Raw genomic sequence first — 26,123 nt, 5'->3', positions numbered from 1 at the left:
CCTCGGTCAGACCCACACTCGGAGCACCGTGCACAGTTCCCCGTCTCCCTATCCCTCGGTCAGACCCACACTCGGAGCACCGTGCACAGTACCCCATCTCCGTATCCCTCGGTCAGACCCACACTCGGAGCACCGTGCACAGTTCCCCATCTCCGTATCCCTCGGTCAGACCCACACTCGGAGCACCGTGCACAGTTCCCCATCTCCGTATCCCTCGGTCAGACCCACACTCGGAGCACAGTACCCCATCTCCGTATCCCTCGGTCAGACCCACACTCGGAGCACCGTGCACAGTTCCCCATCTCCGTATCCCTCGGTCAGACCCACACTCGGAGCACTGTGCACAGTTCCCCATCTCCGTATCCCTCGGTCAGACCCACACTCGGAGCACCGTGCACAGTTCCCCATCTCCGTATCCCTCGGTCAGACCCACACTCGGAGCACAGTACCCCATCTCCGTATCCCTCGGTCAGACCCACACTCGGAGCACCGTGCACAGTTCCCCATCTCCGTATCCCTCGGTCAGACCCACACTCGGAGCACTGTGCACAGTTCCCCATCTCCGTATCCCTCGGTCAGACCCACACTCGGAGCACCGTGCACAGTTCCCCATCTCCCTATCCCTCGGTCAGACCCACACTCGGAGCACCGTGCACAGTTCCCCATTTCCCTATCCCTCGGTCAGACCCACACTCTGAGCACCGTGCACAGTTCCCCATTGGTGGAGCAGTCGATAGTGAAGGGGACTGTCAGAGAATACAGCAGAATATAGACAGACTAGAGAGTTGGGCAGAGAAATGGCAGATGCAGTTCAATCTGGACAAGTGTGAGGTGATGCATTTTGGAAGATCCATTTCCAGAGCGAACTATACAGTAAATGGAAAAGGACTGGGGAAAATTGATGTACTGAGTAATCTGGGTGTTCAGGTCCATTGTTCTCTGTTTTCCTTCATTGGGTGGGGTACTGAGTACAAGAGTTGGTAAGTCATGTTACAATTCTATCAGACTTTGGTTCGGCCACATTTGGAATGCTGCATACAGTGCTGATCGCCACATTACCAAAAGGATGTGGATGCTTTGGAGAGGGTACTGAGGAGGTTCACCTGGATGTTGCCTAGTATGGCGAGCGCCAGGTACGAGGAGAGATTGTGTAGATTAGAATTATTTTCATTGGAAAGAAGAAGGTTGAGGGGGGACCTGATTGAGGCTTACAAAATCATGAGAGGTGTAATGATTTGGAGATGCCAGTTTTGGACTGGGGTGTGCAAAGTTAAAAATCACACAGCACCAGGTTATAGTCCAACAAGTTTAATTAGAAGCACTAGCTTTCGGAGTGTCGCTCCTTCATCAGGTGGTTGTGGAGGACAATTTGTAAGACACAGAATTTATAGCAAAAGATTACAGTGTGATGTAACTGAAATTATACACAAATTCCTTGATTGTTTGTTGAGTATTTCATCTGTTGGAATACCATGATAGTTTCACTACTTTGATATGTCAATCACAAAACTTTTTTTTAAATTAAAAGTTACATTCTCAGGTTAACTGTAACAATTGGTGTTATCCAGATAATATGTTGAAGGTATTAGCCCCCTGTGTTCTGTCTGTGCCATAATAGGTGTAGACAGACAGGGTGGATAGCAAGAAATCTCCTCCCAGAATGGAGGACTCAGTTACTAGGGGTCATGAGTTCAAAGTGAGAGAGGAAAGGTTTCGGGAGATATCCGGGGAATGTTCTTCACGCAGAGGGTGTTGGGTGATTGGAACGCGTTGCCAGCAGAGGGAACAGTAGCGTCATTTAAAATATATCTGGACAGTTACATGAATGGGCAGGGAGCAGAGGGATACAGATCCTTAGAAACTAGGTGACGGGTTTACCACCTGAAGCCTGAAGAAAAGCCGTTTTTGTTTGTTCCAACAGCTGCTAAAATTGGTGACATTTGGTCGATATGTCAGAGACCCTTTTGTCAGTGAACTTGCAGCCACCCTGTGCCTCTTGCAAGCTAGTGGAAGCATTTGGAAAAGGAGAGGCCTTACAACCCGCAGAACTGTGATCCAGCGAGCTAAAGCTGCACTTTAAACCCTGCCCACAGCCACACTTCCACAAGCTCAGCTACTCAAGTTCCAAGACAACGGATGCATTAAAACAGTTTGTCCTGTTTTGCGCGTTAAGTGTCCAGTTTTTCATATGAAATGATATCTTGAAGATACAATATTGAATTAGATTAGATTTCCTACAGTGTGGAAACCGGCCCTTTGGCCCACACCGACCCTCCGAAGAGTAACCCACCTCGACCCATTTCCCTCTGACTAATGCACCTAACACTACGGGTAATTTAGCATGGCCAATCCACCCTAACCTGCACATCTTTGGACTGTGGGAGGAAACTGGAGCACCCAGAGGAAACCCACACAGACACTGGGAGAATGTGCAAACTCCACACAGATAGTTGCCCGAGGCTGGAATCGAACCTGGGATCCTGGCGCCGTGAGGCAGCAGTGCTAACCACTGAGCCACCGTGCTCCGAGAAAGACAGCCAAGTGTCAAAGAATAGGTATTGAGGCTATTAGATATCAGAGAGGATCCACTTAGACACATCCAAGTAGGTGTACAGACTGTCGCACAGGAAATATGAGCTTTGGAATCGAGGGTCGGAATAGACCACAGGTTAGGAAGGTAAAAACAATGGCTGCAGATGCTGGAAACCAGATTCTGGATTAGTGGTGCTGGAAGAGCACAGCAGTTCAGGCAGCATCCGAGGAGCAGCAGCAAAATCGACGTTTCGGGCAAAAGCCCTTCATCAGCGGCAAAAACAAAAACACAGGTACAGGCGAATGTTAAAGGGTTTGTGAGTCCATTCGGTATTCTAACAAGAGGAGGGTAGAAATTATTTCGAAACTGGCAGGAATATTCCTGACGAAGGGCTCTTGCCTGAAATGTCTATTTCAAAGCTCCACAGGTTAGGAAGACCACTGTACCCCACCAACCATCTCCAGGTAATTATTGAACTTTTAGCCAGCTATGTCAGAAGGCGAGCAGCTAGAGTACCTGAAGTGCCCATGTACCAGAGCATCCAAATGAAATAAAATGGCAAGTTTCATTAGACTCCACGTGTGTTCCAAAACTGACTTGGTTACAATCTGTCACGGGCGTGTGGGGTTTGGGGAGCAAGGATTCGTAAAGACTTGTACTGTACACAGTAAGTACAGGGGCTTCTTATACACAGCATGTTTTGGCATCGGTATTTTTGAGAACGTTTCTCTCTGTTCGCAGTAGAGCGATTCCAGCAGCGATTATTTCGCATGTTTTGCACTGTGCATGTGCTGAAGTCAGTGCTGAAATCTCAGCAGATCTTCTGAACAATTTTCCCTGCATCTGTAACACCCATTTTTTTTTTTACTGTGTGTTTAAGGGCTGGTTTTATGAGGGAGTTAGCATTCTAATCAGTAGAGACATAGGTCTGTTTCCATGCTGTACATCTCTATTGGTCCATGCCGACCAGATATCCTAACCTAATCCGGTCCCCGTTTGCCAGCACTTGGCCCATCTCCCTGTAAACCTTTCCTATCCATGTCCTCCATCCAGATGCCTTTTAAATGTCATTGTACCATCCTCCACCACTTCCTCTGGCAGCTCATTCCACACACTCACCACCCTCTGAGTGAAAAAGTTGCCCCTCACGTCCTTTTTTCTCTCTCTCTCACCTTAAACCTACAACCCTCTAGTTCTAGACTGTCCTACCCTGGGGGAAAAGACCTCAGCTATTTGCCCTATCCATGTCCCCTCATGATTTTATAAACCTCCAGTTCTGGACTCCGCCGCCCCCCCCCCCCCACCCCAGGGATAAAGACCTCGAGTATTCGTCCTGTCCATGCCCCCTGGTGATTTTATACACCTCTGTAAGGTCACCCCTCAGCCTCTGACGCTCCGGGGAAAACCGCCCCAGCCTCTCCCTGTAGCTCAAACCCTCCGACATCCTTGTATATGTGGACAGTTCGTAATGTTTCTCTGCAGCCAGAGTCCAATTATTTTTGCAAAACATAATGATTTTGGTACAATGCAGAAACCTGGTCCATGCTAACTGTCCAACTGGGACTCCAAGTCAGATAAATTGAGCGATTTTTGATTTATTTATTCTCCAGTGCATATGTTACAAAATGCAGTGAAGAGGGTTGTATAGTGTCACCACTCTCTGGCACGATCTTAAAACGCAGAAAAATAAACCAAACAGCAGAATAGAAAGATGGGGAAAACATGAAGGAAGTCCCCATCTTTACATTAATTGATGGATCCAAAGATGGGAGGTTGGTCTTTGTGATTGTCCGGGCCGAGTTCACCACTCTCTGTAACTGTCTCTGATCTTGAATGGTACAGTTGCCACACCAGGTAGTGATACACCCAGACAGAATGCTCTCAATGGCGCACCTATAAACGTTGACAAGGGTATTTGCCGTCATGCCAAATTTCCTCAGCTGCCTGAGATTGTTTCACATAAAATCTTCCACTTTCCCGGAGGAGAAGAATCTGCCGAAGAGGGACTGACTGCAACAAACCAGATAATCCTGTCAGCGATTCAATAAACCAGTAAGGAGGTACGAAGACGTTCGAATGACCTGATGGAAGCGTTCAGGAATTAGCACTTGTGCCTTGCCCCAATCGGGGATCCTGGATTTCCGAGCCCTGCTCACAGTTGAGGTGCCTCCGCTGAGGTTGAAGGGGTGGTGACTAACAGGGCTTCACACACTGTGACTCCCACCGGCATGGTGCACACACTAACCTTCAGTCAACAGAACAGGACAAGAGACACGGGTCCAGTCAGCCAGAGGCCACAGCGTGAACTGGCCCAGTCTGCTGCTTCCGCCAGACTGTCATCCTTTCGGACTGTTTATGACAAACATGATAAATTTTTTAAAAACCTGGCTTGCGTGCAGAGTAGCCTCGTTAAAATCGTGGACTTGAGGACTGGCTCTGTCGAACTCGTTGGAACAGGGTTTGCGGGTGGGCTTGCTTGGGCGAATGGCTTGTGATGGGGAGAGACGGCTGAGGATGTCAGGACGGTTTCACCACATTCTTTGCCTGAGGCGTAGTGATCTACAGGCTAAAATTACCACAAATTCTCTCTCGCTCTCGCTCTCACTCTTCCTTACTCTCTCTCCCTCTTCCTCTCTCTCTCTCTTCCACCCCCTTGCTCTCTCTGGGTCTCTCCCTCTATCTCAGTCTCCCTGCCTCTCTCTTGCTTTCTCTGATTTTCTTGCTCTTGCTCTCTCTCTCGCATTCTCTCTCTCTCTCTCTCTCTGTGTTTCTCTTCTTCCCCCACCCCTCTGTCCCCCTCGCTTTCTCTGTCTGTCTCACTGCCACTCTTGCTTTCTCTCACTCTTGCGTGCGCACTCTCTCTCTTTCTTGCCCCTATGCTCACCACATCTGGTTCTTTCTGTCTTCCACCCCCTCCTCTCTCATTCTCCCTCTGTCTGTCTCTCTGTTACTGTTTCTCGCTCTCTGTTTCTGTTGTCTCTCTCTCTCTCTCTTTCTTGCTCTCTCCCTCTGTCTGTCTCTTCTTGTTCACTCTCGCTTGCTCGCTCGCTCTCTCGCTCTCTCCTCAGTCAAAGGGAAGTCTGAAGTTTCAGACTTGGAAACATCTGTGTGTCAGCCCGATGTTAGGGGAGCTGCTGTCCTGCTTGCTCGCTCGCTCTCTCGCTCTCTCCTCAGTCAAAGGGAAGTCTGAAGTTTCAGACTTGGAAACATCTGTGTGTCAGCCCGATGTTAGGGGAGCTGCTGTCCTGGTGGTAATATCACTAGGTTAGCATTCCAGAACCCTAGGCTAATGTCCTGGGACAGAGGGTTTGAATGGCACCACAAAAGGTGGTAAACATTTAAATCTGATAAAATTATACAAACACAGAAGATAGGAGCAGTTGTTGTCCATTTGGCCCAGCGAGGCTGATCAATGTGATCATGGGCTGATTATTGAGCACAAAACCCTACTCCCACTCTTCCTCCCTATCCCTTTAGCCACAGGGAACTGTATCATCTCCTCAAAAGTACCATTATTCACCAAAGATTCTCGGACAGCGTCTTCCAAATCCATGACCACTTCCATGGAGAAGGACAAGGGGCAGCAGATACCAGCCCCTGAAAGTTCCCCTCCGAGCCACTCTCCATGCTGGCTCAGAAATATATTGCTGTTCCTTCACTGGGTCAAAATCCTGGAATTCCCTTCTCCAAGGGTCAACTGACAGCAGGTGGACTTGCAGCGGTTCAAGATGGCAGCTCACCTTCCCCCCCCACCCTCCACCTTCTCAAGAGGGCATCCAGGGATGGGACAATAAAATGTTGGTGATGTCCATGTCCCACAAATGAATTTTAAAGACATGTTGTATGGTCTTGCGCTTCGGAGAGATGTTCCTTTATCTGAAGTGCTCGGGACCAGCTGTTTTTCAGAATTTGGAATTTTACGGTTTTCAGAACCGGCGACAGTTCAACGGTGACATTTATTTTAAAATCCTCCCAGAGGAGTAGACTTCTAAGTGAGAACGTGCTTGGCCACACCTCCTTCCCCCTCCTTCGCAGCTGAGTGACATACATCGACTTGGGTTAACTTCACCAAAAAATACCTTCGGATCTTTTTGGTTTTTAGATGTTCGGATAAAAGATCATCACTAGACTGTTTATCTGGAGATCCCTCATGTTCTTGGAGGAGGGGGGGGTGCTCCAGGTTTTGATCCCCCCCCGAGAAGATGGTGAAATTTGAATTCGGTAAGAATCCGAATCGATGAGGACCACGAAACCATGAACAATTATCAGAAAATTTCCCCCGTCTGGTTCTGTCATGTCCTTCCGGGAAGGAAGCTGCCAACTTTATGTTTTTAAAATGTTGTTAACCAGCACACATCGCAAACCAACAGTTAACAATGAACAGCAGTTTACAAGAACCAGAAATTCAGCAGGGGGAAGGGGCAGCAAATCCAGACACCCCCAAAAACCCCCACCGTCCAACCAGTTCACAGGGAAGGGAGGACAAACCTCAAAATCCCCACTTTATTATATCCAATGGGAAACGCAACCACCCACAGACCGTCCGATAAACCGAACAACAAAACAGTGTGTGTTGCAGAACAACCGTCCCTTCCACGTTCTAGCCTCTCAAAGGCAGCCCGCCCCTGAACTGCCACCGCTACCTGGTCTCGGCCTATGTGTGATTCCAGAACCCTACAGCGACGCGGTTGGCTCTTAATTGCCGTGATGGGCAGTTAATGCTGGGTCCAGCCAGCGGTGCCCATATCCTGTGACCGAATCGAATAGAAATATGAAAGCCTCAAATGGGAGTGTATTGTACAGGCTCGCCAATCTCTGGGCGAAAGTGAGGACTGGAGATTGGAGTCGGGAGTGTGGTGCGCTGGAAAAGCACAGCAGGTCAGGCAGCATCCGAAGAGCAGGAGAATCGACATTTCGGGCAAAAGCCCTTCATCAGGAATGAGGCTGGGAGCCTTGGGGGTGGAGAGATAACTGGGAATGGGGTGGGGCTGGGGGGAAGGTAGCTGAGCGTGCAATAGGTGGGTCATAACCAGCGCCTCCAAGCCCTTCATTTCTTCCTCTCCCGATGTCCCCACCAGTACCCTTCCACTGACACTCTTATTCGTTTGGCTGAACTGGTCCTCCCCCTCAATGATTTTTCTTTCGAGTGCTCCTATTTCCTCAAGACAAAAGGGGTAGCCATGGGCACCCGTATGGGCCCCAGCTATGCGTGTCTCTTTGTCTGTAGAACAGTCCATATTCCTTAGTTACACCGGCACCACTCCCCACCTCTTCCTCCGCTACATTGATGACTGCATCGGCGCCACCTCGTGCTCCCGCGAGGAGGTTGAGCAGTTCGTCAACTTCACCAAAGCACTTAAATTCACCTGGACCATCTCTGACACCTCCCTCCCCTTCCTGGACCTCTCCATCACCATCGAGGGTGACCGACTCAACACTGATGTTTTCTACAAACCCACTGACTCCCACAGCTACCTGGATTACATCTCCCCCCTACCCTATTATTCCTTAATCCCAATTCCTCCGACTCCACCACATCTGGTCCCGAAAGGTCCGTATCTACCACAGAACACACCAGATGGCCTCCTTCTTTAAAGACCACAATTTCCCCTCCCACGTAGTCGGTGATGCCCTCAAGCGCATCTCATCCACATCTCGCACCTCTGCCCTCGAACCCCACCCCTCCAACAGCAACAAGGACAGACCTGCCCCCTCCAGTCCTCACCTTCCACCCCACCAACCTCCGTTTCTATCACATCATCCTCCGCCATTTCCACCATTAGGGCCTCCTCCATTGCCACTCCCTTACCACCTGATGCCTGGAGGAAGAACTCCTCATCTTCTGCCTTGGGACCCTCCAACCCCCCAGGGCATCAATGTGGATTTCACCAGTTTCCTCATTTTCCCCTCCCCCACCTTACCCCAGTTCCAACCTTCCAGCTCAGCACTGTCCCCATGACCTGTCCATCTTCCCACCTATCTGCTCCACACCCCCCTCCAACCTATCACCTTTACCCCCACCTCCATCCACCTATTGCACTCTCAGCTACCTTCACCCCCAGCCCCACACCCCTCCCATTTATCTCTCCACCTCCCAGCCTCATTCCTGATTAAGGGCTTTTGCCCGTAATGTCGATTTTCCTGCTCCTCAGGTGCTGCCTGACCTGCTGTGCTTTTCCAGCACCACACTCTTGATCCTCTGGGTGATGACATTTCTCAGTCCAAAAGCCCCTGATCACTTCAGAGCCTGAATTCGCCTTTCCATGTGTTTTTTTTAAACCCACACTCGATCCTGATATACGAGTGCTTCCACCACAGATGACACCTTCTCTGCCAACCACAGTTCTCACTTTATTTATCTTCTCTTCTGTCTTGCGCTGAAATCCATAATTCCCTCGTTTACCGCACAGAAACAGGCCCTTCAGTCCAACTCCTCCACGTTGACCAGATACTCTCCTTCAACCTAATACCATTTGCCAGCATTTGGCCCCTATCCCTCTGCAAGCTGGAACTTTCCCAGCCATGGAAGGTCATAGACTCCCAGAGATATACAGCACAGAAACAGGCCCTTTGGTCCAATGGGTCCGTGCTGGCCCTGATATACAAAATTAATCTTGTCCCATTTGCCAGCACTTGGCCCCTATCCCTCGAAAACTGTCCTATTCATGTTCCCCCATCCAGATGCCTTCGAAATACTGTCATTGTACCAGCCTCCACCACTTCCTCTGGCAGCTCGTTCCCCACACGCACCACCCTCTGCGTGAAAATATTGCCCCCTTTAGGTCCCTTTTAAATCCTTCCCCTCTCACCTTAAACCTATGCCCCTCTAGCTTTGGACTCCCCGTGCTGTCCAACTCTGTGAGGTAAGCAAGAGGGTTACAGATGTCAGCGCAAAGCAGAAGGGAAGGTTGGAAAGTAAAAATAAGAACTGACGGTGGCGGAGAATTTGTTGTCCATGCTGGAAGCAACCACATCCTATCAGGATCGGGTGTGGGATCGGATTAAAACAAAACACACAGGTGGAATCGGGCTCTGAAGTGATAAGGGGTTTCGGGACTGAGATGAGGAGAAATGTCTTCACCCTCACTAATGCACCTTAACCTACACATCCCCCTGAACCTTTGAAATTACCTGATAAAGGCCTTTGGATTTTCTTGTATTCAGGATCGGAGGGCTTGAGCTACAGGGAGAGGCTGGATAGGCCGGGGGCCCTGGAGTGTTGGAGACTGAGGAGTGACCTTATAGAGGTTTGTAAGATCGTGAGGGGGCATGGACAGGGTAAAGTAATAGGATAAGGGAATGGATTTGGGTGGGATACTCTTTGGAGGGTCAGTGTGCACTTATTGGGCCTAATGGCCTGTTTCCACACTGTAGGGATTCTATGAAAGGATCGCAGAGGAGGTCTCAGAGATAGGGGCATAGGGGCAGGAGGAGGTGACCGGAGTATAGGGGTTAGAGGTGTGACATAGGGAGGGGTGTACGGGGCTGGAGGAGATGACCGGAGTATAGGGGTTAGAGGTGTGACATAGGGAGGGGTGTACGGGGCTGGAGGAGGTGAGAGGGAGGGGTATAGGGGATTGGAGGTGGTGACAAAGATAGGAATGGATGTAGGGGGTGGAGGAGGTGACAGATGCAGAGGGTGTATAGGGGATGGAGGGGGTGACAGAGATAGGGAGGGGGGTACAGGCTGAAGGGGAATATGGAGGGAGGGAAGGGGTGTATGAGGAGACAGAGATAGGGAGGGGGTGTGGGAGGTGACAGGAATATAGGTGCTGGGGTAGGGAGATGGGAATATTCTGATCTGAGGTGGTATGAAGAAGTTAGTCAAGCTGAGAAGGTGCTCAGGGAGTGTGTGGGGGTGCCATTTCTGCAAATAATTATGGAGAGGCTGCCAGTTTTTTGGGAAGCAGAAGACTTTTTGCTCTGTTTTAGAGCTGCAGCCTTTATTTTTTTATTTTAAAAAAGAAACGATGTACAAAGGCTCGTCTGGGTTTTTTTGGTTTTCTTCAGAAATTGGTCAATGGGCAGCCTTCAAAATGGCCGCCGTTTGAAGTTGGCGCCTCCCCCCCCGCCTCGCCACGGCGTGGGCCCCGGTGCCTCATGGAACATGTAGTCCTTTGGGAGGGAGGCGCCGGTGCGCCTGCGCGTCGCGCCCAGGGCAGCGTGGGAAGGCGGAGGGCCAGCGCTGCAGTCCTCCCCCGGGGTGGTCTGGGGCTGAGATTTGCAGCAGGAGATGGCAGGGAGCAGCAGGTCGTGGGCTGAGGGTGTCCTGCGGCTCCTGAACAGGATGAACTCCTTCCACACGCAGGGTTTGCAGACTCTTTCCTGCCTCTCCGCCTGTGCCAAGGCTTGCACTTGTTTTTGTTTTTGTGTTTACTTCTCAAGAAGTGAAAGGGGTGGGCTGGGAGTGGAATGCATGTGTACATTCACCTTGGCAACAGCTACAACAGACAGCAGCATTCCCCATGTGTGTGTCTGAAAGAGGGGGAGGGGGGGGGCAGAGGTAGGGAGGGGGGTGCAGGGGGTTAGAGGGATAGGCAGAGGATTAGAGGGATATAGAGGGGATGCAGGGGGTGAGAGGGATAGGGAGGGGGTGAGAGGGATAGGGAGGGGGTGAGAGGGATAGGGAGGGGGTTAGAGGGATAGGGAGGGGGTGAGAGGGATAGGGAGGGGGTGAGAGGGATAGGGAGGGGTGCAGGGGGTAAGAGGGATAGGGAGGGGATTAGAGGGAGGGGAGTGCAGGGGGTTAGAGGGATAGGGAGGGGGTGAGAGGGATAGGGAGGGGGTGAGAGGGATAGGGAGGGGGTGAGAGGGATAGGGAGGGGGTGAGAGGGATAGGGAGGGGGTGAGAGGGATAGGGATACGGAGGGGTGCAGGGGGTTAGAGGGATAGAGAGGGGGTGAGAGGGATAGGGAGGGGTGCAGGGGGTTAGAGGGAGGGGGTGTAGGGGCTAGAGGAGGGGACGGGGATAGGGAGGGGGGCGTAGGGGGCTGGAGGAGGGGACGGGGATAGGGAGGGGGGGGCGTAGGGGGCTGGAGGAGGGGACGGGGATAGGGAGGGGGGGTAGGGGCTGGAGGAGGGGACGGGGATAGGGAGGGGGGGTAGGGGCTGGAGGAGGGGACGGGGATAGGGAGGGGGGGTACGGGGCTGGAGGAGGGGACGGGGATAGGGAGGGGGGCGTAGGGGGCTGGAGGAGGGGACGGGGATAGGGAGGGGGTGTAGGGGGCTGGAGGAGGGGACGGGGATAGGGAGGGGGGCGTAGGGGGCTGGAGGAGGGGACGGGGATAATGCTGCTGATAGTGACTGCCTCCTGCTGCTCCTTCACACTGAACCATTGGCCCTCTATCCCCCGACAGGTTCCTCGAAGCCGGTGTGTAAGCAATTTTGTGTTGGGGGTCAGGCAGTGGGAGTGGTGCAGCCCAGGCTGCTCCCCTTGCTGCGGGGGTACCCAGAGGTGTTCCAGATGACCAATGGACACGTGGAGCTGAGTGACCACCTTCGCACCTTCGAGCAGCGCTCCACAGCAATGGAGCAGGTCCTCAGGGACTGGAGGGAGCGCGGGCTGTTCAACTGTCTCAACAAATGGAGGAATGAGGTGACGGAGGGTCAGTGCTGAGGGAGGGGGCGCTGTGGGAGGGTCAGTGCTGAGGGAGGGGGGGCTGTGGGAGGGTCAGTGCTGAGGGAGGGTCAGTGCTGAGGGAGGGGGCACTGTGGGAGGGTCAGTGCTGAGGGAGGGGGCACTGTGGGAGGGTCAGTGCTGAGAGAGTGGGGGCTGTGGGAGGGTCAGTGCTGAGGGAGGGGGCACTGTGGGAGGGTCAGTGCTGAGGGAGTGGGGGCTGTGGCAGGGTCAGTGCTGAGGGAGTGGGCACTGTGGGAGGGTCAGTGCTGAGAGAGTGGGGGCTGTGGGAGGGTCAGCGCTGAGGGAGGGGGCACTGTGGGAGGGTCAGTGCTGAGGGAGTGGGCACTGTGGGAGGGTCAGTGCTGAGGGAGTGGGGGCTGTGGGAGGGTCAGCGCTGAGGGAGCGGGTGCCGTGGGAGGGTCAGTGCTGAGGGAGCGGGTGCCGTGGGAGGGTCAGTGCTGAGGAAGGGTCAGTGCTGAGGGAGCGGGGGCTGTGGGAGGGTCAGTGCTGAGGGAGTGGGTGCTGTGGGAGGGTCAGTGCTGAGGGAGTGGGGGCTGTGGGAGGGTCAGCGCTGAGGGAGCGGGGGCTGTGGGAGGGTCAGTGCTGAGGGAGCGGGTGCCGTGGGAGGGTCAGTGCTGAGGGAGCGGGTGCTGTGGGAGGGTCAGTGCTGAGGGAGCGGGTGCTGTGGGAGGGTCAGGGCTGAGGGAGTGGGGGCTGAGGAAGGGTCAGTGCTGAGGGAGCGGGGGCTGTGGGAGGGTCAGTGCTGAGGGAGCGGGTGCTGTGGGAGGGTCAGTGCTGAGGGAGTGGGGGCTGTGGGAGGGTCAGTGCTGAGGGAGGGTCAGTGCTGAGGGAGCGGGGGCTGTGGGAGGGTCAGTGCTGAGGGAGGGGGCACTGTGGGAGGGTCAGTGCTGAGGGAGTGGGGGCTGTGGGAGGGTCAGTGCTGAGGGAGTGGGGGCTGTGGGAGGGTCAGTGCTGAGGGAGCGGGGGCTGTGGGAGGGTCAGTGCTGAGGGAGCGGGGGCTGTGGGAGGGTCAGTGCTGAGGGAGGGTCAGTGCTGAGGGAGTGGGGGCTGTGGGAGGGTCAGTGCTGAGGGAGGGGGCACTGTGGGAGGGTCAGTGCTGAGGGAGTGGGGGCTGTGGGAGGGTCAGTGCTGAGGGAGCGGGGGCTGTGGGAGGGTCAGTGCTGAGGGAGCGGGTGCCGTGGGAGGGTCAGTGCTGAGGAAGGGTCAGTGCTGAGGGAGCGGGGGCTGTGGGAGGGTCAGTGCTGAGGGAGTGGGTGCTGTGGGAGGGTCAGTGCTGAGGGAGTGGGGGCTGTGGGAGGGTCAGCGCTGAGAGAGTGGGGGCTGTGGGAGGGTCAGTGCTGAGGGAGGGGGCACTGTGGGAGGGTCAGTGCTGAGGGAGCGGGGGCTGTGGGAGGGTCAGTGCTGAGGGAGTGGGGGCTGTGGGAGGGTCAGCGCTGAGAGAGTGGGGGCTGTGGGAGGGTCAGTGCTGAGGGAGGGGGCACTGTGGGAGGGTCAGTGCTGAGGGAGCGGGGGCTGTGGGAGGGTCAGTGCTGATGGAGTGGGGGCTGTGGGAGGGTCAGTGCTGAGGGAGTGGGTGCTGTGGGAGGGTCAGTGCTGAGGAAGGGTCAGTGCTGAGGGAGCGGGGGCTGTGGGAGGGTCAGTGCTGAGGGAGCGGGTGCTGTGGGAGGGTCAGTGCTGAGGGAGGGGGCACTGTGGGAGGGTCAGTGCTGAGGGAGGGTCAGTGCTGAGGGAGTGGGGGCTGTGGGAGGGTCAGTGCTGAGGGAGTGGGGGCTGTGGGAGGGTCAGTGCTGAGGGAGGGTCAGTGCTGAGGGAGCGGGGGCTGTGGGAGGGTCAGTGCTGAGGGAGGGGGCACTGTGGGAGGGTCAGTGCTGAGGGAGTGGGGGCTGTGGGAGGGTCAGTGCTGAGGGAGCGGGGGCTGTGGGAGGGTCAGTGCTGAGGGAGCGGGGGCTGTGGGAGGGTCAGTGCTGAGGGAGGGTCAGTGCTGTGGGAGGGTCAGTGCTGAGGGAGTGGGGGCTGTGGGAGGGTCAGTGCTGAGGGAGTGGGGGCTGTGGGAGGGTCAGGGCTGAGGGAGCGGGGGCTGTGGGAGGGTCAGGGCTGAGGGAGCGGGGGCTGTGGGAGTGGGTGTGATCAGGTACCTGTCCTCTGCAGTCCTTGGGCTGGCCTTATCGATGTTCCTTGTGTCCTTCACGTGTCCCTCCCGCCCCTGAGAATTCCTGGTGCGTGATGCCCCGTCTCTCTGTTTGCAGGAATTCCCGGTCATGTCCCGATTCTGTGATCCTCCGCTGATGAACATTGAACGGGCCGCTGTTGGTAAGCTGCTCCTGATCCCACCCCTCCCTGAACCCGAGGACTGAGGCTGGCCATGAGGGAGCCACGTGCCCTCACCCTCCTCGAACACCCTCTTTGATTGGGCGGCAGTGTGCACCGAGGGTCTGCCCCGCCGTGATGCACCACCCAATCGAACTGCTGGATCTCCCACCGTGATGGGGCAGGCCAGTGCTGGTGGGACCGTGCTCAGTCCAGATCAGGAGCAGATAGTGGGGCCTTTCGGTTGATTCATTTCAACCATAACTGCTCAGAGGGCACGGTGGTTCGTGATCCTGCCTCACGGCACCGGAGACCCAGGTTCGATTCTGGCCTCAGGTGACTCTCCGTGTGGAGTTTGCACATTCTCCCCGTGTCTGCGTGGGTTTCCTCCCACAGTCCAAAGATGTGCAGGTTAGTGTGGATTGGCCGTGCTAAATTGTCCCCGTAGTGCCCAGGGATGTACAGGTTAGGGTGGATTGGCCGTGCTAAATTGTCCCCGTAGTGCCCAGGGATGTACAGGTTAGGGGGGATTGGCCGTGCTAAATTGTCCCATAGTGCCCAGGGATGTGCAGGTTAGTGTGGATTGGCCGTGCTAAATTGTCCCCGTAGTGCCCAGGGATGTACAGGTTAGGGTGGATTGGCCGTGCTAAATTGTCCCCGTAGTGCCCAGGGATGTACAGGTTAGGGTGGATTGGCCGTGCTAAATTGTCCCGTAGTGCCCAGGGATGTACAGGTTAGGGTGGATTGGCCGTGCTAAATTGTCCCCATAGTGCCCAGGGATGTGCAGTTTAGGGTGGATTGGCCGTGCTAAATTGTCTCCCTAGTGCCCAGGGATGTACAGGTTAGGGTGGATTGGCCGTGCTAAATTGTCCCCGTAGTGCCCAGGGATGTGCAGTTTAGGGTGGATTGGCCGTGCTAAATTGTCCCCCTAGTGCCCAGGGATGTACAGGTTAGGGTGGATTGGCCGTGCTAAATTGTCCCCGTAGTGCCCAGGGATGTACAGGTTAGGGTGGATTGGCCGTGCTAAATTGTCCCTGTAGTGCCCAGGGATGTGCAGTTTAGGGTGGATTGGCCGTGCTAAATTGTCCCCGTAGTGCCCAGGGATGTACAGGTTAGGGTGGATTGGCCGTGCTAAATTGTCCCCCTAGTGCCCAGGGATGTACAGGTTAGGGTGGATTGGCCGTGCTAAATTGTCCCCGTAGTGCCCAGGGATGTACAGGTTAGGGTGGATTGGCCGTGCTAAATTGTCCCATAGTGCCCAGGGATGTGCAGGTTAGGGTGGATTGGCCGTGTTAAATTGTCCCCGTAGTGCCCAGGGATGTGCAGGTTAGGGTGGATTGGCCGTGCTAAATTGTCCCATAGTGCCCAGGGATGTACAGGTTAGGGTGGATTGGCCGCGCTAAATTGTCCCCGTAGTGTGAGGTGGATTAGTCAGGGGTAAATATAGGGGGGGTGGGTCCCTCTTCGGAGGGTCGGTGTGGACCTGTTGGGCTGAAGGGCCTGTTTCCACACTGTCGGGAATCTAATCTCATCGGGAGTCTCTGAAGTGTCCATTGCCAGTCAGCTGTGGGAGTCAGGAGTCACGTGGAGGAGATGAGGACAGCAGACTTTCACTCTGAAAGGTATTTCCAACCAATGTAAGAATGGTCACCTCCCTGCCCAACCCCCACTGTTAGCATGGATCGATCCCACTCACCAGAACGGGAACTTTGGGATCCAATGTATTTAGCATGCTGGCAGTCCCGGGAATCCCAGTGCAGTGCGTTTGGAAAACGTGAAGAGTTTGGGCGGGTGTAGGTGGGAGATGAAAGGTCAACGTCAGCGTCCTCCCTCTCCACTTCTCTCTCTGGCAGGTTTATTCGGGGTTAAAAGCTACGGGGTCCACGTCAACGGCTTTGTCAGACACGAGGACGGGCGCCTGTCCATGTGGATTGGTCGTCGCACCCCCCAGAAGGAGACCTATCCCGGCCGGCTGGATAACCTGGTAATCCGCAGCCTGCTCTCCTCCCTTCTCCTGCTCACCAACGTCTCCAAGGTCCACTCCCCAAGAATTGGTGTCTGACACTCACTGGGGGTGTTCAGCCAAGTGGGGCTGAGGTAAATCCCCCACGGCTGAGTTCCCCAGTATACTGCAATATGGATTAAACCCCTGGGGGGGTGCTGTTTCCCCCCTATACTGCAGTACTGATTATCCCCCCCTGGGGGTGGTGCTGTTTCCCCTCTATACTGCAGTACTGATTATCCCTCCCCAGGGGGTGGTGTTGTTTCCCCCCTATACTGCAGTACTGATTATCCCCCCCTGGGGGTGGTGCTGTTTCCCCTCTATACTGCAGTACTGATTATCCCCCCCCCAGGGGGTGGTGCTGTTTCCCCTCTATACTGCAGTACTGATTATCCCCACCAGGGGGTGGTGCTGTTTCCCCTCTATACTGCAGTACTGATTATCCCTCCCCTGGGGGTGGTGCTGTTTCCCCCCTATACTGCAGTACTGATTATCCCCCCCTGGGGGTGGTGCTGTTTCCCCCCTATACTGCAGTACTGATTATCCCCCCAGAGGGTGCTGTTTCCCCTCTATACTGCAGTACTGATTATCCCCCCCTGGGGGTGGTGCTGTTTCCCCTCTATACTGCAGTACTGATTATCCCCAATGGGGGTGGTGCTGTTTCCCCCCTATACTGCAGTACTGATTATCCCCCCCTGGGGGTGGTGCTGTTTCCCCCCTATACTGCAGTACTGATTATCCCCCCCGGGTGGTGCTGTTTCCCCTCTATACTGCAGTACTGATTATCCCCAATCGGGGTGGTGCTGTTTCCCCTCTATGCTGCAGTACTGATTATCCCCCCCCAGGGGGTGGTGCTGTTTCCCCTCTATACTGCAGTACTGATTATCCCTCCCCAGGGGGTGGTGCTGTTTCCCCTCTATACTGCAGTACTGATTATCCCCAATGGGGGTGGTGCTGTTTCCCCTCTATACTGCAGTACTGATTATACCCCCCAGGGGGTGGTGCTGTTTCCCCTCTATACTGCAGTACTGATTATCCCTCCCCAGGGGGTGGTGCTGTTTCCCCTCTATACTGCAGTACTGATTATACCCCCCAGGGGGTGGTGCTGTTTCCCCTCTATACTGCAGTACTGATTATCCCCCCCCAGAGGGTGCTGTTTCCCATCTATACTGCAGTACTGATTATCCCCCCAGAGGGTGCTGTTTCCCCTCTATACTGCAGTACTGATTATCCCCCCAGAGGGTGCTGTTTCCCCTCTATACTGCAGTACTGATTATCCCCCCCCAGGGGGTGGTGCTGTTTCCCCTCTATAGTGCAGTACTGATTATCCCCCCAGAGGGTGCTGTTTCCCCTCTATACTGCAGTACTGATTATCCCCCCCCTGGGGGTGGTGCTGTTTCCCCTCTATACTGCAGTACTGATTATCCCCAATGGGGGTGGTGCTGTTTCCCCTCTATACTGCAGTACTGATTATCCCCCCCCAGGGGGTGGTGCTGTTTCCCCTCTATACTGCAGTTCTGATTATCCCCCTGGGGGTGGTGCTGTTTCCCCTCTATACTGCAGTACTGATTATCCCCAATGGGGGTGGTGCTGTTTCCCCTCTATGCTGCAGTACTGATTATCCCCCCCCAGGGGGTGGTGCTGTTTCCCCTCTATACTGCAGTACTGATTATCCCTCCCCAGGGGGTGGTGCTGTTTCCCCTCTATACTGCAGTACTGATTATCCCCAATGGGGGTGGTGCTGTTTCCCCTCTATACTGCAGTACTGATTATACCCCCCAGGGGGTGGTGCTGTTTCCCCTCTATACTGCAGTACTGATTATCCCTCCCCAGGGGGTGGTGTTGTTTCCCCTCTATACTGCAGTACTGATTATCCCCCCCCAGAGGGTGCTGTTTCCCCTCTATACTGCAGTACTGATTATCCCCCCAGAGGGTGCTGTTTCCCCTCTATACTGCAGTACTGATTATCCCCCCAGAGGGTGCTGTTTCCCCTCTATACTGCAGTACTGATTATCCCCCCCCAGGGGGTGGTGCTGTTTCCCCTCTATACTGCAGTACTGATTATCCCCAATGGGGGTGGTGCTGTTTCCCCTCTATACTGCAGTACTGATTATCCCCCCCCCCAGGGGGTTGGTGCTGTTTCCCCTCTATACTGCAGTACTGATTATCCCCCCCCAGGGGGTGGTGCTGTTTCCCCTCTATAGTGCAGTACTGATTATCCCCCCCCGGGTGGTGTTGTTTCCCCTCTATACTGCAGTACTGATTATCCCCCCCCAGGGGGTGGTGCTGTTTCCCCTCTATACTGCAGTACTGATTATCCCCCCCAGGGGGTGGTGCTGTTTCCCCTCTATACTGCAGTACTGATTATCCCCCCCCAGGGGGTGTGCTGTTTCCCCTCTATGCTGCAGTACTGATTATCCCCCCCCAGGGGGTGGTGCTGTTTCCCCTCTATACTGCAGTACTGATTATCCCCCCCGGGTGGTGCTGTTTCCCCTCTATACTGCAGTACTGATTATCCCCAATCGGGGTGGTGCTGTTTCCCCTCTATACTGCAGTACTGATTATCCCCCCCCAGGGGGTGGTGCTGTTTCCCCTCTATACTGCAGTACTGATTATCCCCAATGGGGGTGTTGTTGTTTCCCCTCTATACTGCAGTACTGATTATCCCCCCCCCAGGGGGTGGTGCTGTTTCCCCTCTATACTGCAGTACTGATTATCCCCCCCCAGGGGGTGGTGCTGTTTCCCCTCTATACTGCAGTACTGATTATCCCCCCCCCTGGGGGTGGTGCTGTTTCCCCTCTATACTGCAGTACTGATTATCCCCCCCCCAGGGGGTGGTGCTGTTTCCCCTCTATACTGCAGTACTGATTATCCCCCCCCAGGGGGTGGTGCTGTTTCCCCTCTATACTGCAGTACTGATTATCCCCCCCGGGGGGGTGGTGCTGTTTCCCCCCTATACTGCAGTACTGATTATCCCCCCCCAGGGGGTGGTGCTGTTTCCCCTCTATACTGCAGTACTGATTATCCCCCCCGGGGGGGTGGTGCTGTTTCCCCCCTATACTGCAGTACTGATTATCCCCCCCCAGGGGGTGGTGCTGTTTCCCCTCTATACTGCAGTACTGATTATCCCCCCCGGGGGGGTGGTGCTGTTTCCCCCCTATACTGCAGTACTGATTATCCCCCCCCAGGGGGTGGTGCTGTTTCCCCTCTATACTGCAGTACTGATTATCCCCCCCGGGGGGGTGGTGCTGTTTCCCCCCTATACTGCAGTACTGATTATCCCCCCCCAGGGGGTGGTGCTGTTTCCCCTCTATACTGCAGTACTGATTATCCCCCCTGGGTGGTGCTGTTTCCCCTCTATACTGCAGTACTGATTATCCCCCCCCAGGGGGTGGTGTTGTTTCCCCCCTATACTGCAGTACTGATTATCCCCCCCCCGGGCGGTGTTGTTTCCCCTCTATACTGCGGTACAGATTATCCCCCCCAGGGGGTGGTGCTGTTTCCCCTCTATACTGCAGTACTGATTATCCCCCCCCAGGGGGTGGTGCTGTTTCCCCTCTATACTGTAGTACTGATTATCCCCCCAGAGGGTGCTGTTTCCCCTCTATACTGCAGTACTGATTATCCCCCCAGAGGGTGCTGTTTCCCCTCTATGCTGCAGTACTGATTATCCCCCCCCCTGGGGGTGGTGCTGTTTCCCCTCTATACTGCAGTACTGATTATCCCCCCCCAGGGGGTGGTGCTGTTTCCCCTCTATAGTGCAGTACTGATTATCCCTCCCCAGGGGGTGGTGCTGTTTCCCCTCTATACTGCAGTACTGATTATCCCCCCAGAGGGTGCTGTTTCCCCTCTATACTGCAGTACTGATTATCCCCCCAGAGGGTGCTGTTTCCCCTCTATACTGCAGTACTGATTATCCCCCCCCAGGGGGTGGTGCTGTTTCCCCTCTATACTGCAGTACTGATTATCCCCCCCAGAGGGTGCTGTTTCCCCTCTATACTGCAGTACTGATTATCCCCCCCCGGGTGGTGTTGTTTCCCCTCTATACTGCAGTACAGATTATCCCCCCCAGGGGGTGGTGCTGTTTCCCCTCTATACTGCAGTACTGATTATCCCCCCCAGAGGGTGCTGTTTCCCCTCTATACTGCAGTACTGATTATCCCCCCCCAGGGGGTGGTGCTGTTTCCCCTCTATGCTGTAGTACTGATTATCCCCCCCCCCAGGGGGTGGTGCTGTTTCCCCTCTATAGTGCAGTACTGATTATCCCCCCCCAGGGGGTGGTGCTGTTTCCCCTCTATACTGCAGTACTGATTATCCCCCCCCAGGGGGTGGTGCTGTTTCCCCTCTATGCTGCAGTACTGATTATCCCCCCCCAGGGGGTGGTGCTGTTTCCCCTCTATAGTGCAGTACTGATTATCCCCCCCCAGGGGGTGGTGCTGTTTCCCCTCTATACTGCAGTACTGATTATCCCCCCCCAGGGGGTGGTGCTGTTTCCCCTCTATACTGCAGTACTGATTATCCCCCCCCAGGGGGTGGTGCTGTTTCCCCTCTATAGTGCAGTACTGATTATCCCCAATGGGGGTGGTGCTGTTTCCCCTCTATACTGCAGTACTGATTATCCCCAATGGGGGTGGTGCTGTTTCCCCTCTATACTGCAGTACTGATTATCCCCCCCCAGGGGGTGGTGCTGTTTCCCCTCTATACTGCAGTACTGATTATCCCCCCCCAGGGGGTGGTGCTGTTTCCCCTCTATGCTGCAGTACTGATTATCCCCCCCCAGGGGGTGGTGCTGTTTCCCCTCTATACTGCAGTACTGATTATCCCCCCCCAGGGGGTGGTGCTGTTTCCCCTCTATGCTGCAGTACTGATTATCCCCCCCCAGGGGGTGGTGCTGTTTCCCCTCTATACTGCAGTACTGATTATCCCCCCCCAGGGGGTGGTGCTGTTTCCCCTCTATACTGCAGTACTGATTATCCCCCCTGGGGGGCTCTCCCCCCACCCCGAGGTGATTAACCCCCCCGTGTCTCGGCCTCAGGTTGCTGGGGGTATCTCGGCCGGCCTCGGAGTGAAGGAGACCCTGGTGAAGGAGTGTGAGGAAGAGGCCTGCATCCCCGAATCCATCGCCCAGAACGCCAGGCCGGGCGGCACCATCAGGTAAACCCGGCGTCCCTATCATCCACCCGGGCACGGTGGGGCATCAGGGAGGCCATTCAGCCCCACCCCCAGCCTGTTATACAGGAACAGGAGGCCATTCAGCCCCCTCCTCCAGCCTGTTACACAGGAACAGGAGGCCATTCAGCCCCACCCCCAGCCTGTTACACAGGAACAGGAGGCCATTCAGCCCCCTCCTCCAGCCTGTTACACAGGAACAGGAGGCCATTCAGCCCCCTCCTCCAGCCTGTTACACAGGAACAGGAGGCCATTCAGCCCCACCCCCAGCCTGTTACACAGGAACAGGAGGCCATTCAGCCCCCTCCTCCAGCCTGTTACACAGGAACAGGAGGTCATTCAGCCCCCTCCAGCCTGTTACAGAGGAACAGGAGGCCATTCAGCCCATCCTCCCCCCACCCTCTTACACAGGAACAGGAGGCCATTCAGCCCCCCTCCTCCAGCCTGTTACATAGGAACAGGGGGCCATTCAGCCCCACCCCAGCCTGTTGCACAGGAACAGGAGGCCGTTCAGCCCCCTCATCCTCCTTGATCCTGTTGCACTAGAACAGGGGCTTCAGAATGAGTGTAAATCGGACCGGGGGGGCGTTGGGATGAGAGGATGGGTAAGGAGTGATCCTTGAAGCTGAGACCCACTCCGTACTCACCCCTTCCTGCGTTTTAACCATGTTTCTCTCCTCTCCCTCCCTGGGCTCGGGGGGGTGTGTGTGTGACAGTTATACCTACGAAGATGATGCAGGGATTTTCCCAGAGTGCCAGTTCGTCTACGACCTGGAGGTCCCAGCCGACTTCCGGCCTGAGGTGGGAGATGGGGAGGTGCTGGAATTCTACCTCTGGTCCCTGGAACAGGTGAGGACGGGTGGGGGGGGGATGGGTTTAAACGTAGAGGAAGGTCTCACCTTAACTGCCCGAGGGCGCTGGCCGGACAGCGTTTCGTTGGGAGGAGTAGGATGGTCCCTGGGGGGGGTCAAGGCTATTGTCTTCTGAGCTAAGTTCAAACAGTTTGGGGGACTCTCTATCACCTCATTCTTCTGATCTCCCAGTGAGTAATCGATACGCACAGGGGCCTGACATTTACCCCAATTGGGGGGGTTTACAGTCTCGAAATAAAGAGGTGCCAATCTAAGACTGAGATGAGGAAGGATTCCTCATGGAGGCTGAGGGGTGACCTTATAGAGGTTTATAAAATCATGAGGGGGACGGGGATAGGGTAAATAGACAAGGTCTTTTCCCCCGGGGTGGGGGACCCCAGAACTAGAGGGTTATAAAATCATGAGGGGGGGGGGACATGGATAGGGTAAATAGACAAGGTCTTTTCCCCCTGGGGTGGGGGAGTCCAGAACTAGAGGGGCATAGGCTTAAGGTGAGAGGGGGAAAGATATAAAATGATAACATTTAAAAGGATTGGGGGGGGGGGAGGAACATGGATAGGAAGGGTTTAGGGGGAGATGGGCCAAGTGCTGGCAAACGGGGACTGGATTAGGTTAGGGTCAGCACGGAGGGGATGGAGCAAAGGGTCTGAGGGCTGAGTGACTTTGGAACCGTCTTCCTGCTGACTCAATCCTTCCGCCCACAGCGATGCCCTCTCCCGCTCTCTCTCGAGTCTGTTGCAGACCCCTCGTTCGGGTCCAGAACGCAGTGTACATTTACAGCTGAGATTCCTCTTCGGTTGGGAATCGAGGATTACAGGGTCGTGGACCTGAGGGGAGAGGGAGGGGAGAAGAGGGGAGAGGGGAGAGGAGGAGAGGGGAGAGGAGGGGAGGGGAGGGGAGAGGAGGGGAGGGGAGGGGAGAGGGGAGGGGAGAGAGGAGGGGGGAGAGGAGAGGGGAGAGGAGAGGAGAGGGGAGGGGAGGGGGGAGGAGGGGAGAAGGGAGGAGGGGAGAGGGGAAGGGGAGAGGAGGGGAGAGGGGGAGGGGAGAGGAGAGGGGAGAGGAGGGGGGAGAGGGGAGAGGGGAGGGGAGAGAGGAGGGGGGAGGGGAGAGAGGAGGGGGGAGGGGAGAGGGGAGGGGAGAGGAGGGGGGAGGGGGGAGGGGAGAGGAGGGGGGGGAGGGGAGGGGAGAGGAGAGGGGAGGGACCAGCGACCATTCCTCCTGAATGGTGGGAACAAATGGCCTACTTCATACGGCCACCCACCTCCCCTCCTTGTACCCCCCCCCCCCCCCCCCCCCCCCCCCCCCCCCCCATCCCCCCATATCCAGTTAATGGTCTAACTCTGGTCTGGTTAAACCGTTGCTGTTCTGTGACCTACAGGTGAAAGAGCTGCTCGCAGGTTCTGAATTTAAACCGAACTGTGCCATGGTGGTGTTGGACTTCGTCATTCGGCACGGGCTGCTACACGCTGATAACGGTGAGACAGCTAGGGTCACTGTTTCCGGGGTTCGGTGGGTGAAGGGGAGGTTGAAGGGTACAGGAGGCGGGCCGTGTGAAATGCGGTGAACTTTGGGATAACGTGCCCCCCGGTTCGAAGCAGAGGTTAAAGCAGTCGATGTGTGTGTTTGCCTTACAGAACGCCATTACCACCAGCTGGTCGAGGGGCTGCACAGGGAGCTGTGAAGGTGACAGTCTGACCCTGACACGCTGTTGGGAATCCAGCCTCAGCCACGCACCCCCCCACGCAGCGTGTGCGGCTTTGCAATTTTAGATTCTCAAGTCAATCATGAACATGGCGGGCGGGCGGCGGGGGGGGGGGGGGGGAAAAGAGGAGAAGAGAGAGAGAGAGAGTGAGCAAGTGGGGGGAACATGGGAACCCTGCCAGTGGCTCTCCCGGTCGGTCAGGGGCTGAGGGATTTGCCACAACCCCCTGGGGGCTTCAGAGTCACCACCTCTCTAGTATCAGGAACGATTGGAGGGAGGAGGGGTGGGGGGGAAACTAGAGAGTCACACTCGAGATAACCAGGGCTGGAGGGAGGGGGCAAAGTGGGGGGTAAATCTTCAAACCTGTTTGTTTTGGGGGTTGATGTCAAACTGTTCCGGGTTCTGTTGGACGAGCGTTTCTGGGGAGTTGAGGGTTCACACGACGGGAGGGGTGGAGCCCTGTCTTTCCCCCCCCCCACTTTAATTTCTCAGGTAGCGAACTTCGACAGTGGGGCCTGCCTACGGGAGTAAACTTACCAACTTTAAGGGCATTTTAAATGGATAAACGTGGGATAGTGTAGGATCGATGGGCTTCAGATTGTTGCTGCCACCTGTGGAACCATCGAGGACCGAAGGGCCTGTGCTGACCTTTTATGTTCTAACTCCTAACCCTGACCGCTCAGTCGGTGGGGCAAGGTTCGCTTCTTGGGCTGATAGGAGAACGTGCTGGAGATCGGAGCTGAAAAATGTGCTGCTGGAAAAGCGCAGGTCAGGCAGGCACATCATTTACTGCGCCCGATGTGGCCCCCTCTCCACTGGGGAGACAGGCCGCCTAATTGTGGAACGTGTCAGAGAACACCTCTGGGACACCCGCACCAACCACCCTGTGGCTGAACACTTTAACTCCCCCCCCTCCCCCCGCCAAGGACATCCCAACACCCCCTCCTCCCTCTCCTTTTATCTCAGCCCGCTGGGCACACCCTCCTCATTCCCGAAGAAGGGCTTATGCCCGAAACGTCGATTCTTGGGCTGATCGTCTTTCATTCCCCCCCCCACCAACTCTCAATCCTTCTGTCAGCAGCTGCTCTGTCTCTCCCCTGACTGGGACCGCAGGGTGTGAGATCCTCACTCACCCGTGGAGCTGGTCTCCCACCCCCCCGATTACTACAGACACCGCACGTCCCTGAACCCCCAGTAACGCCTCCTCCCGGGAATAGTTTCCATTGTTTTAATTAGTAGAAAAACGTACATGCGGACGCTGAGAAAAATATTTACAATCCTTTCCCTTGCTCCTCTGAAGGGAGACGGGAGGGGGGGAAATAAAACAAAAGGAAAGTTTGATCAGCCAGTCGTCTTGAGTGCTGTAGGTTCCCTGCTCGTCAATTCACACACCTTCACTCGTAGGCAGTCTCTCCGTCCCTCTCCGCGGAGTGCTGTGACCGTCACGTCACTGTCGAGATAGGAAAGGGAGAGCCGTGTTTCTCCAGCACCCCGGGAAGGTCCTACACCCGCCCGCGCAGCGAGGGGAAACCCAGCAAGCTCCCACTGCAGCCCAGGCGACGGTGACCGCAATGTCGGCTTCTCCTGGATGTTGGTCCTAATTGGTCACCCCCTACACAGAGCAGCAGCTCGGCTGAGCTCCAACACTCCCTCCCTCCCCTTCCGAGGTAGCTGGGCTAATTAGGAATGCTCGGCTGAGATCCAACACCCACTCCCTCCCACCCACCCCCAAGGTAGCTGGGCTCATTCGGAATGCTCGGCTGAGATCCAACACCCACTCCCTCCCACCCACCCCTGGAGGTAGCTGGGCTCATTCGGAATGCTCGGCTGAGCTCTAACCAAGAGCAGCAGGAGTGTGTACCATCCACAAGACGCACTGCAGCCACTCGGAGACTCCT

At 55.5% G+C, this 26,123-nt stretch overlaps 2 protein-coding genes across 14 annotated transcripts in view; one reads left to right on the top strand and one right to left on the bottom strand.

Annotated features, from left to right (window-relative positions):
* The first annotated feature begins 678 nt into the window (after positions 1-678).
* Positions 679-24,319, top strand: tpk2 (thiamin pyrophosphokinase 2). Of its 5 annotated transcripts, none has more exons than XM_072566550.1 (8): positions 679-831; positions 11,890-12,128; positions 14,420-14,483; positions 16,331-16,464; positions 21,518-21,636; positions 22,368-22,500; positions 23,902-23,998; positions 24,158-24,319. In XM_072566550.1, exons 2-8 carry the CDS (start codon positions 11,997-11,999, stop codon positions 24,202-24,204), a joined length of 726 nt encoding a protein of 241 aa, XP_072422651.1. In that variant the 5' UTR covers positions 679-831; positions 11,890-11,996; the 3' UTR covers positions 24,205-24,319. The 5 variants fall into 5 exon arrangements, with proteins under 5 accessions (XP_072422651.1, XP_072422650.1, XP_072422647.1 ...); XM_072566549.1 differs by lacking the exon at positions 679-831 and adding an exon at positions 9,734-9,780; XM_072566546.1 differs by lacking the exon at positions 679-831 and adding an exon at positions 10,690-10,842.
* A 1,120-nt stretch (positions 24,320-25,439) lies between these two features.
* The window catches only part of LOC140470007 (RNA-binding protein 10-like), a 119,298-nt gene continuing 118,614 nt past the window's right edge, over positions 25,440-26,123 (bottom strand). For all 9 annotated transcript variants that reach the window (XM_072566471.1, XM_072566467.1, XM_072566473.1 and 6 more), the window contains exon 26: positions 25,440-25,675. The gene's annotated coding sequence lies outside the window, so the exon portion shown is untranslated. The remainder of the gene's footprint in view (positions 25,676-26,123) is intronic.

The sequence above is a fragment of the Chiloscyllium punctatum genome, chromosome 50 (assembly GCF_047496795.1).
Source record: "Chiloscyllium punctatum isolate Juve2018m chromosome 50, sChiPun1.3, whole genome shotgun sequence".
Taxonomy (NCBI): domain Eukaryota; kingdom Metazoa; phylum Chordata; class Chondrichthyes; order Orectolobiformes; family Hemiscylliidae; genus Chiloscyllium; species Chiloscyllium punctatum.
Note: the sequence above shows the minus strand (reverse complement) of the source record. Positions and strands in the feature narration are given on the sequence as shown.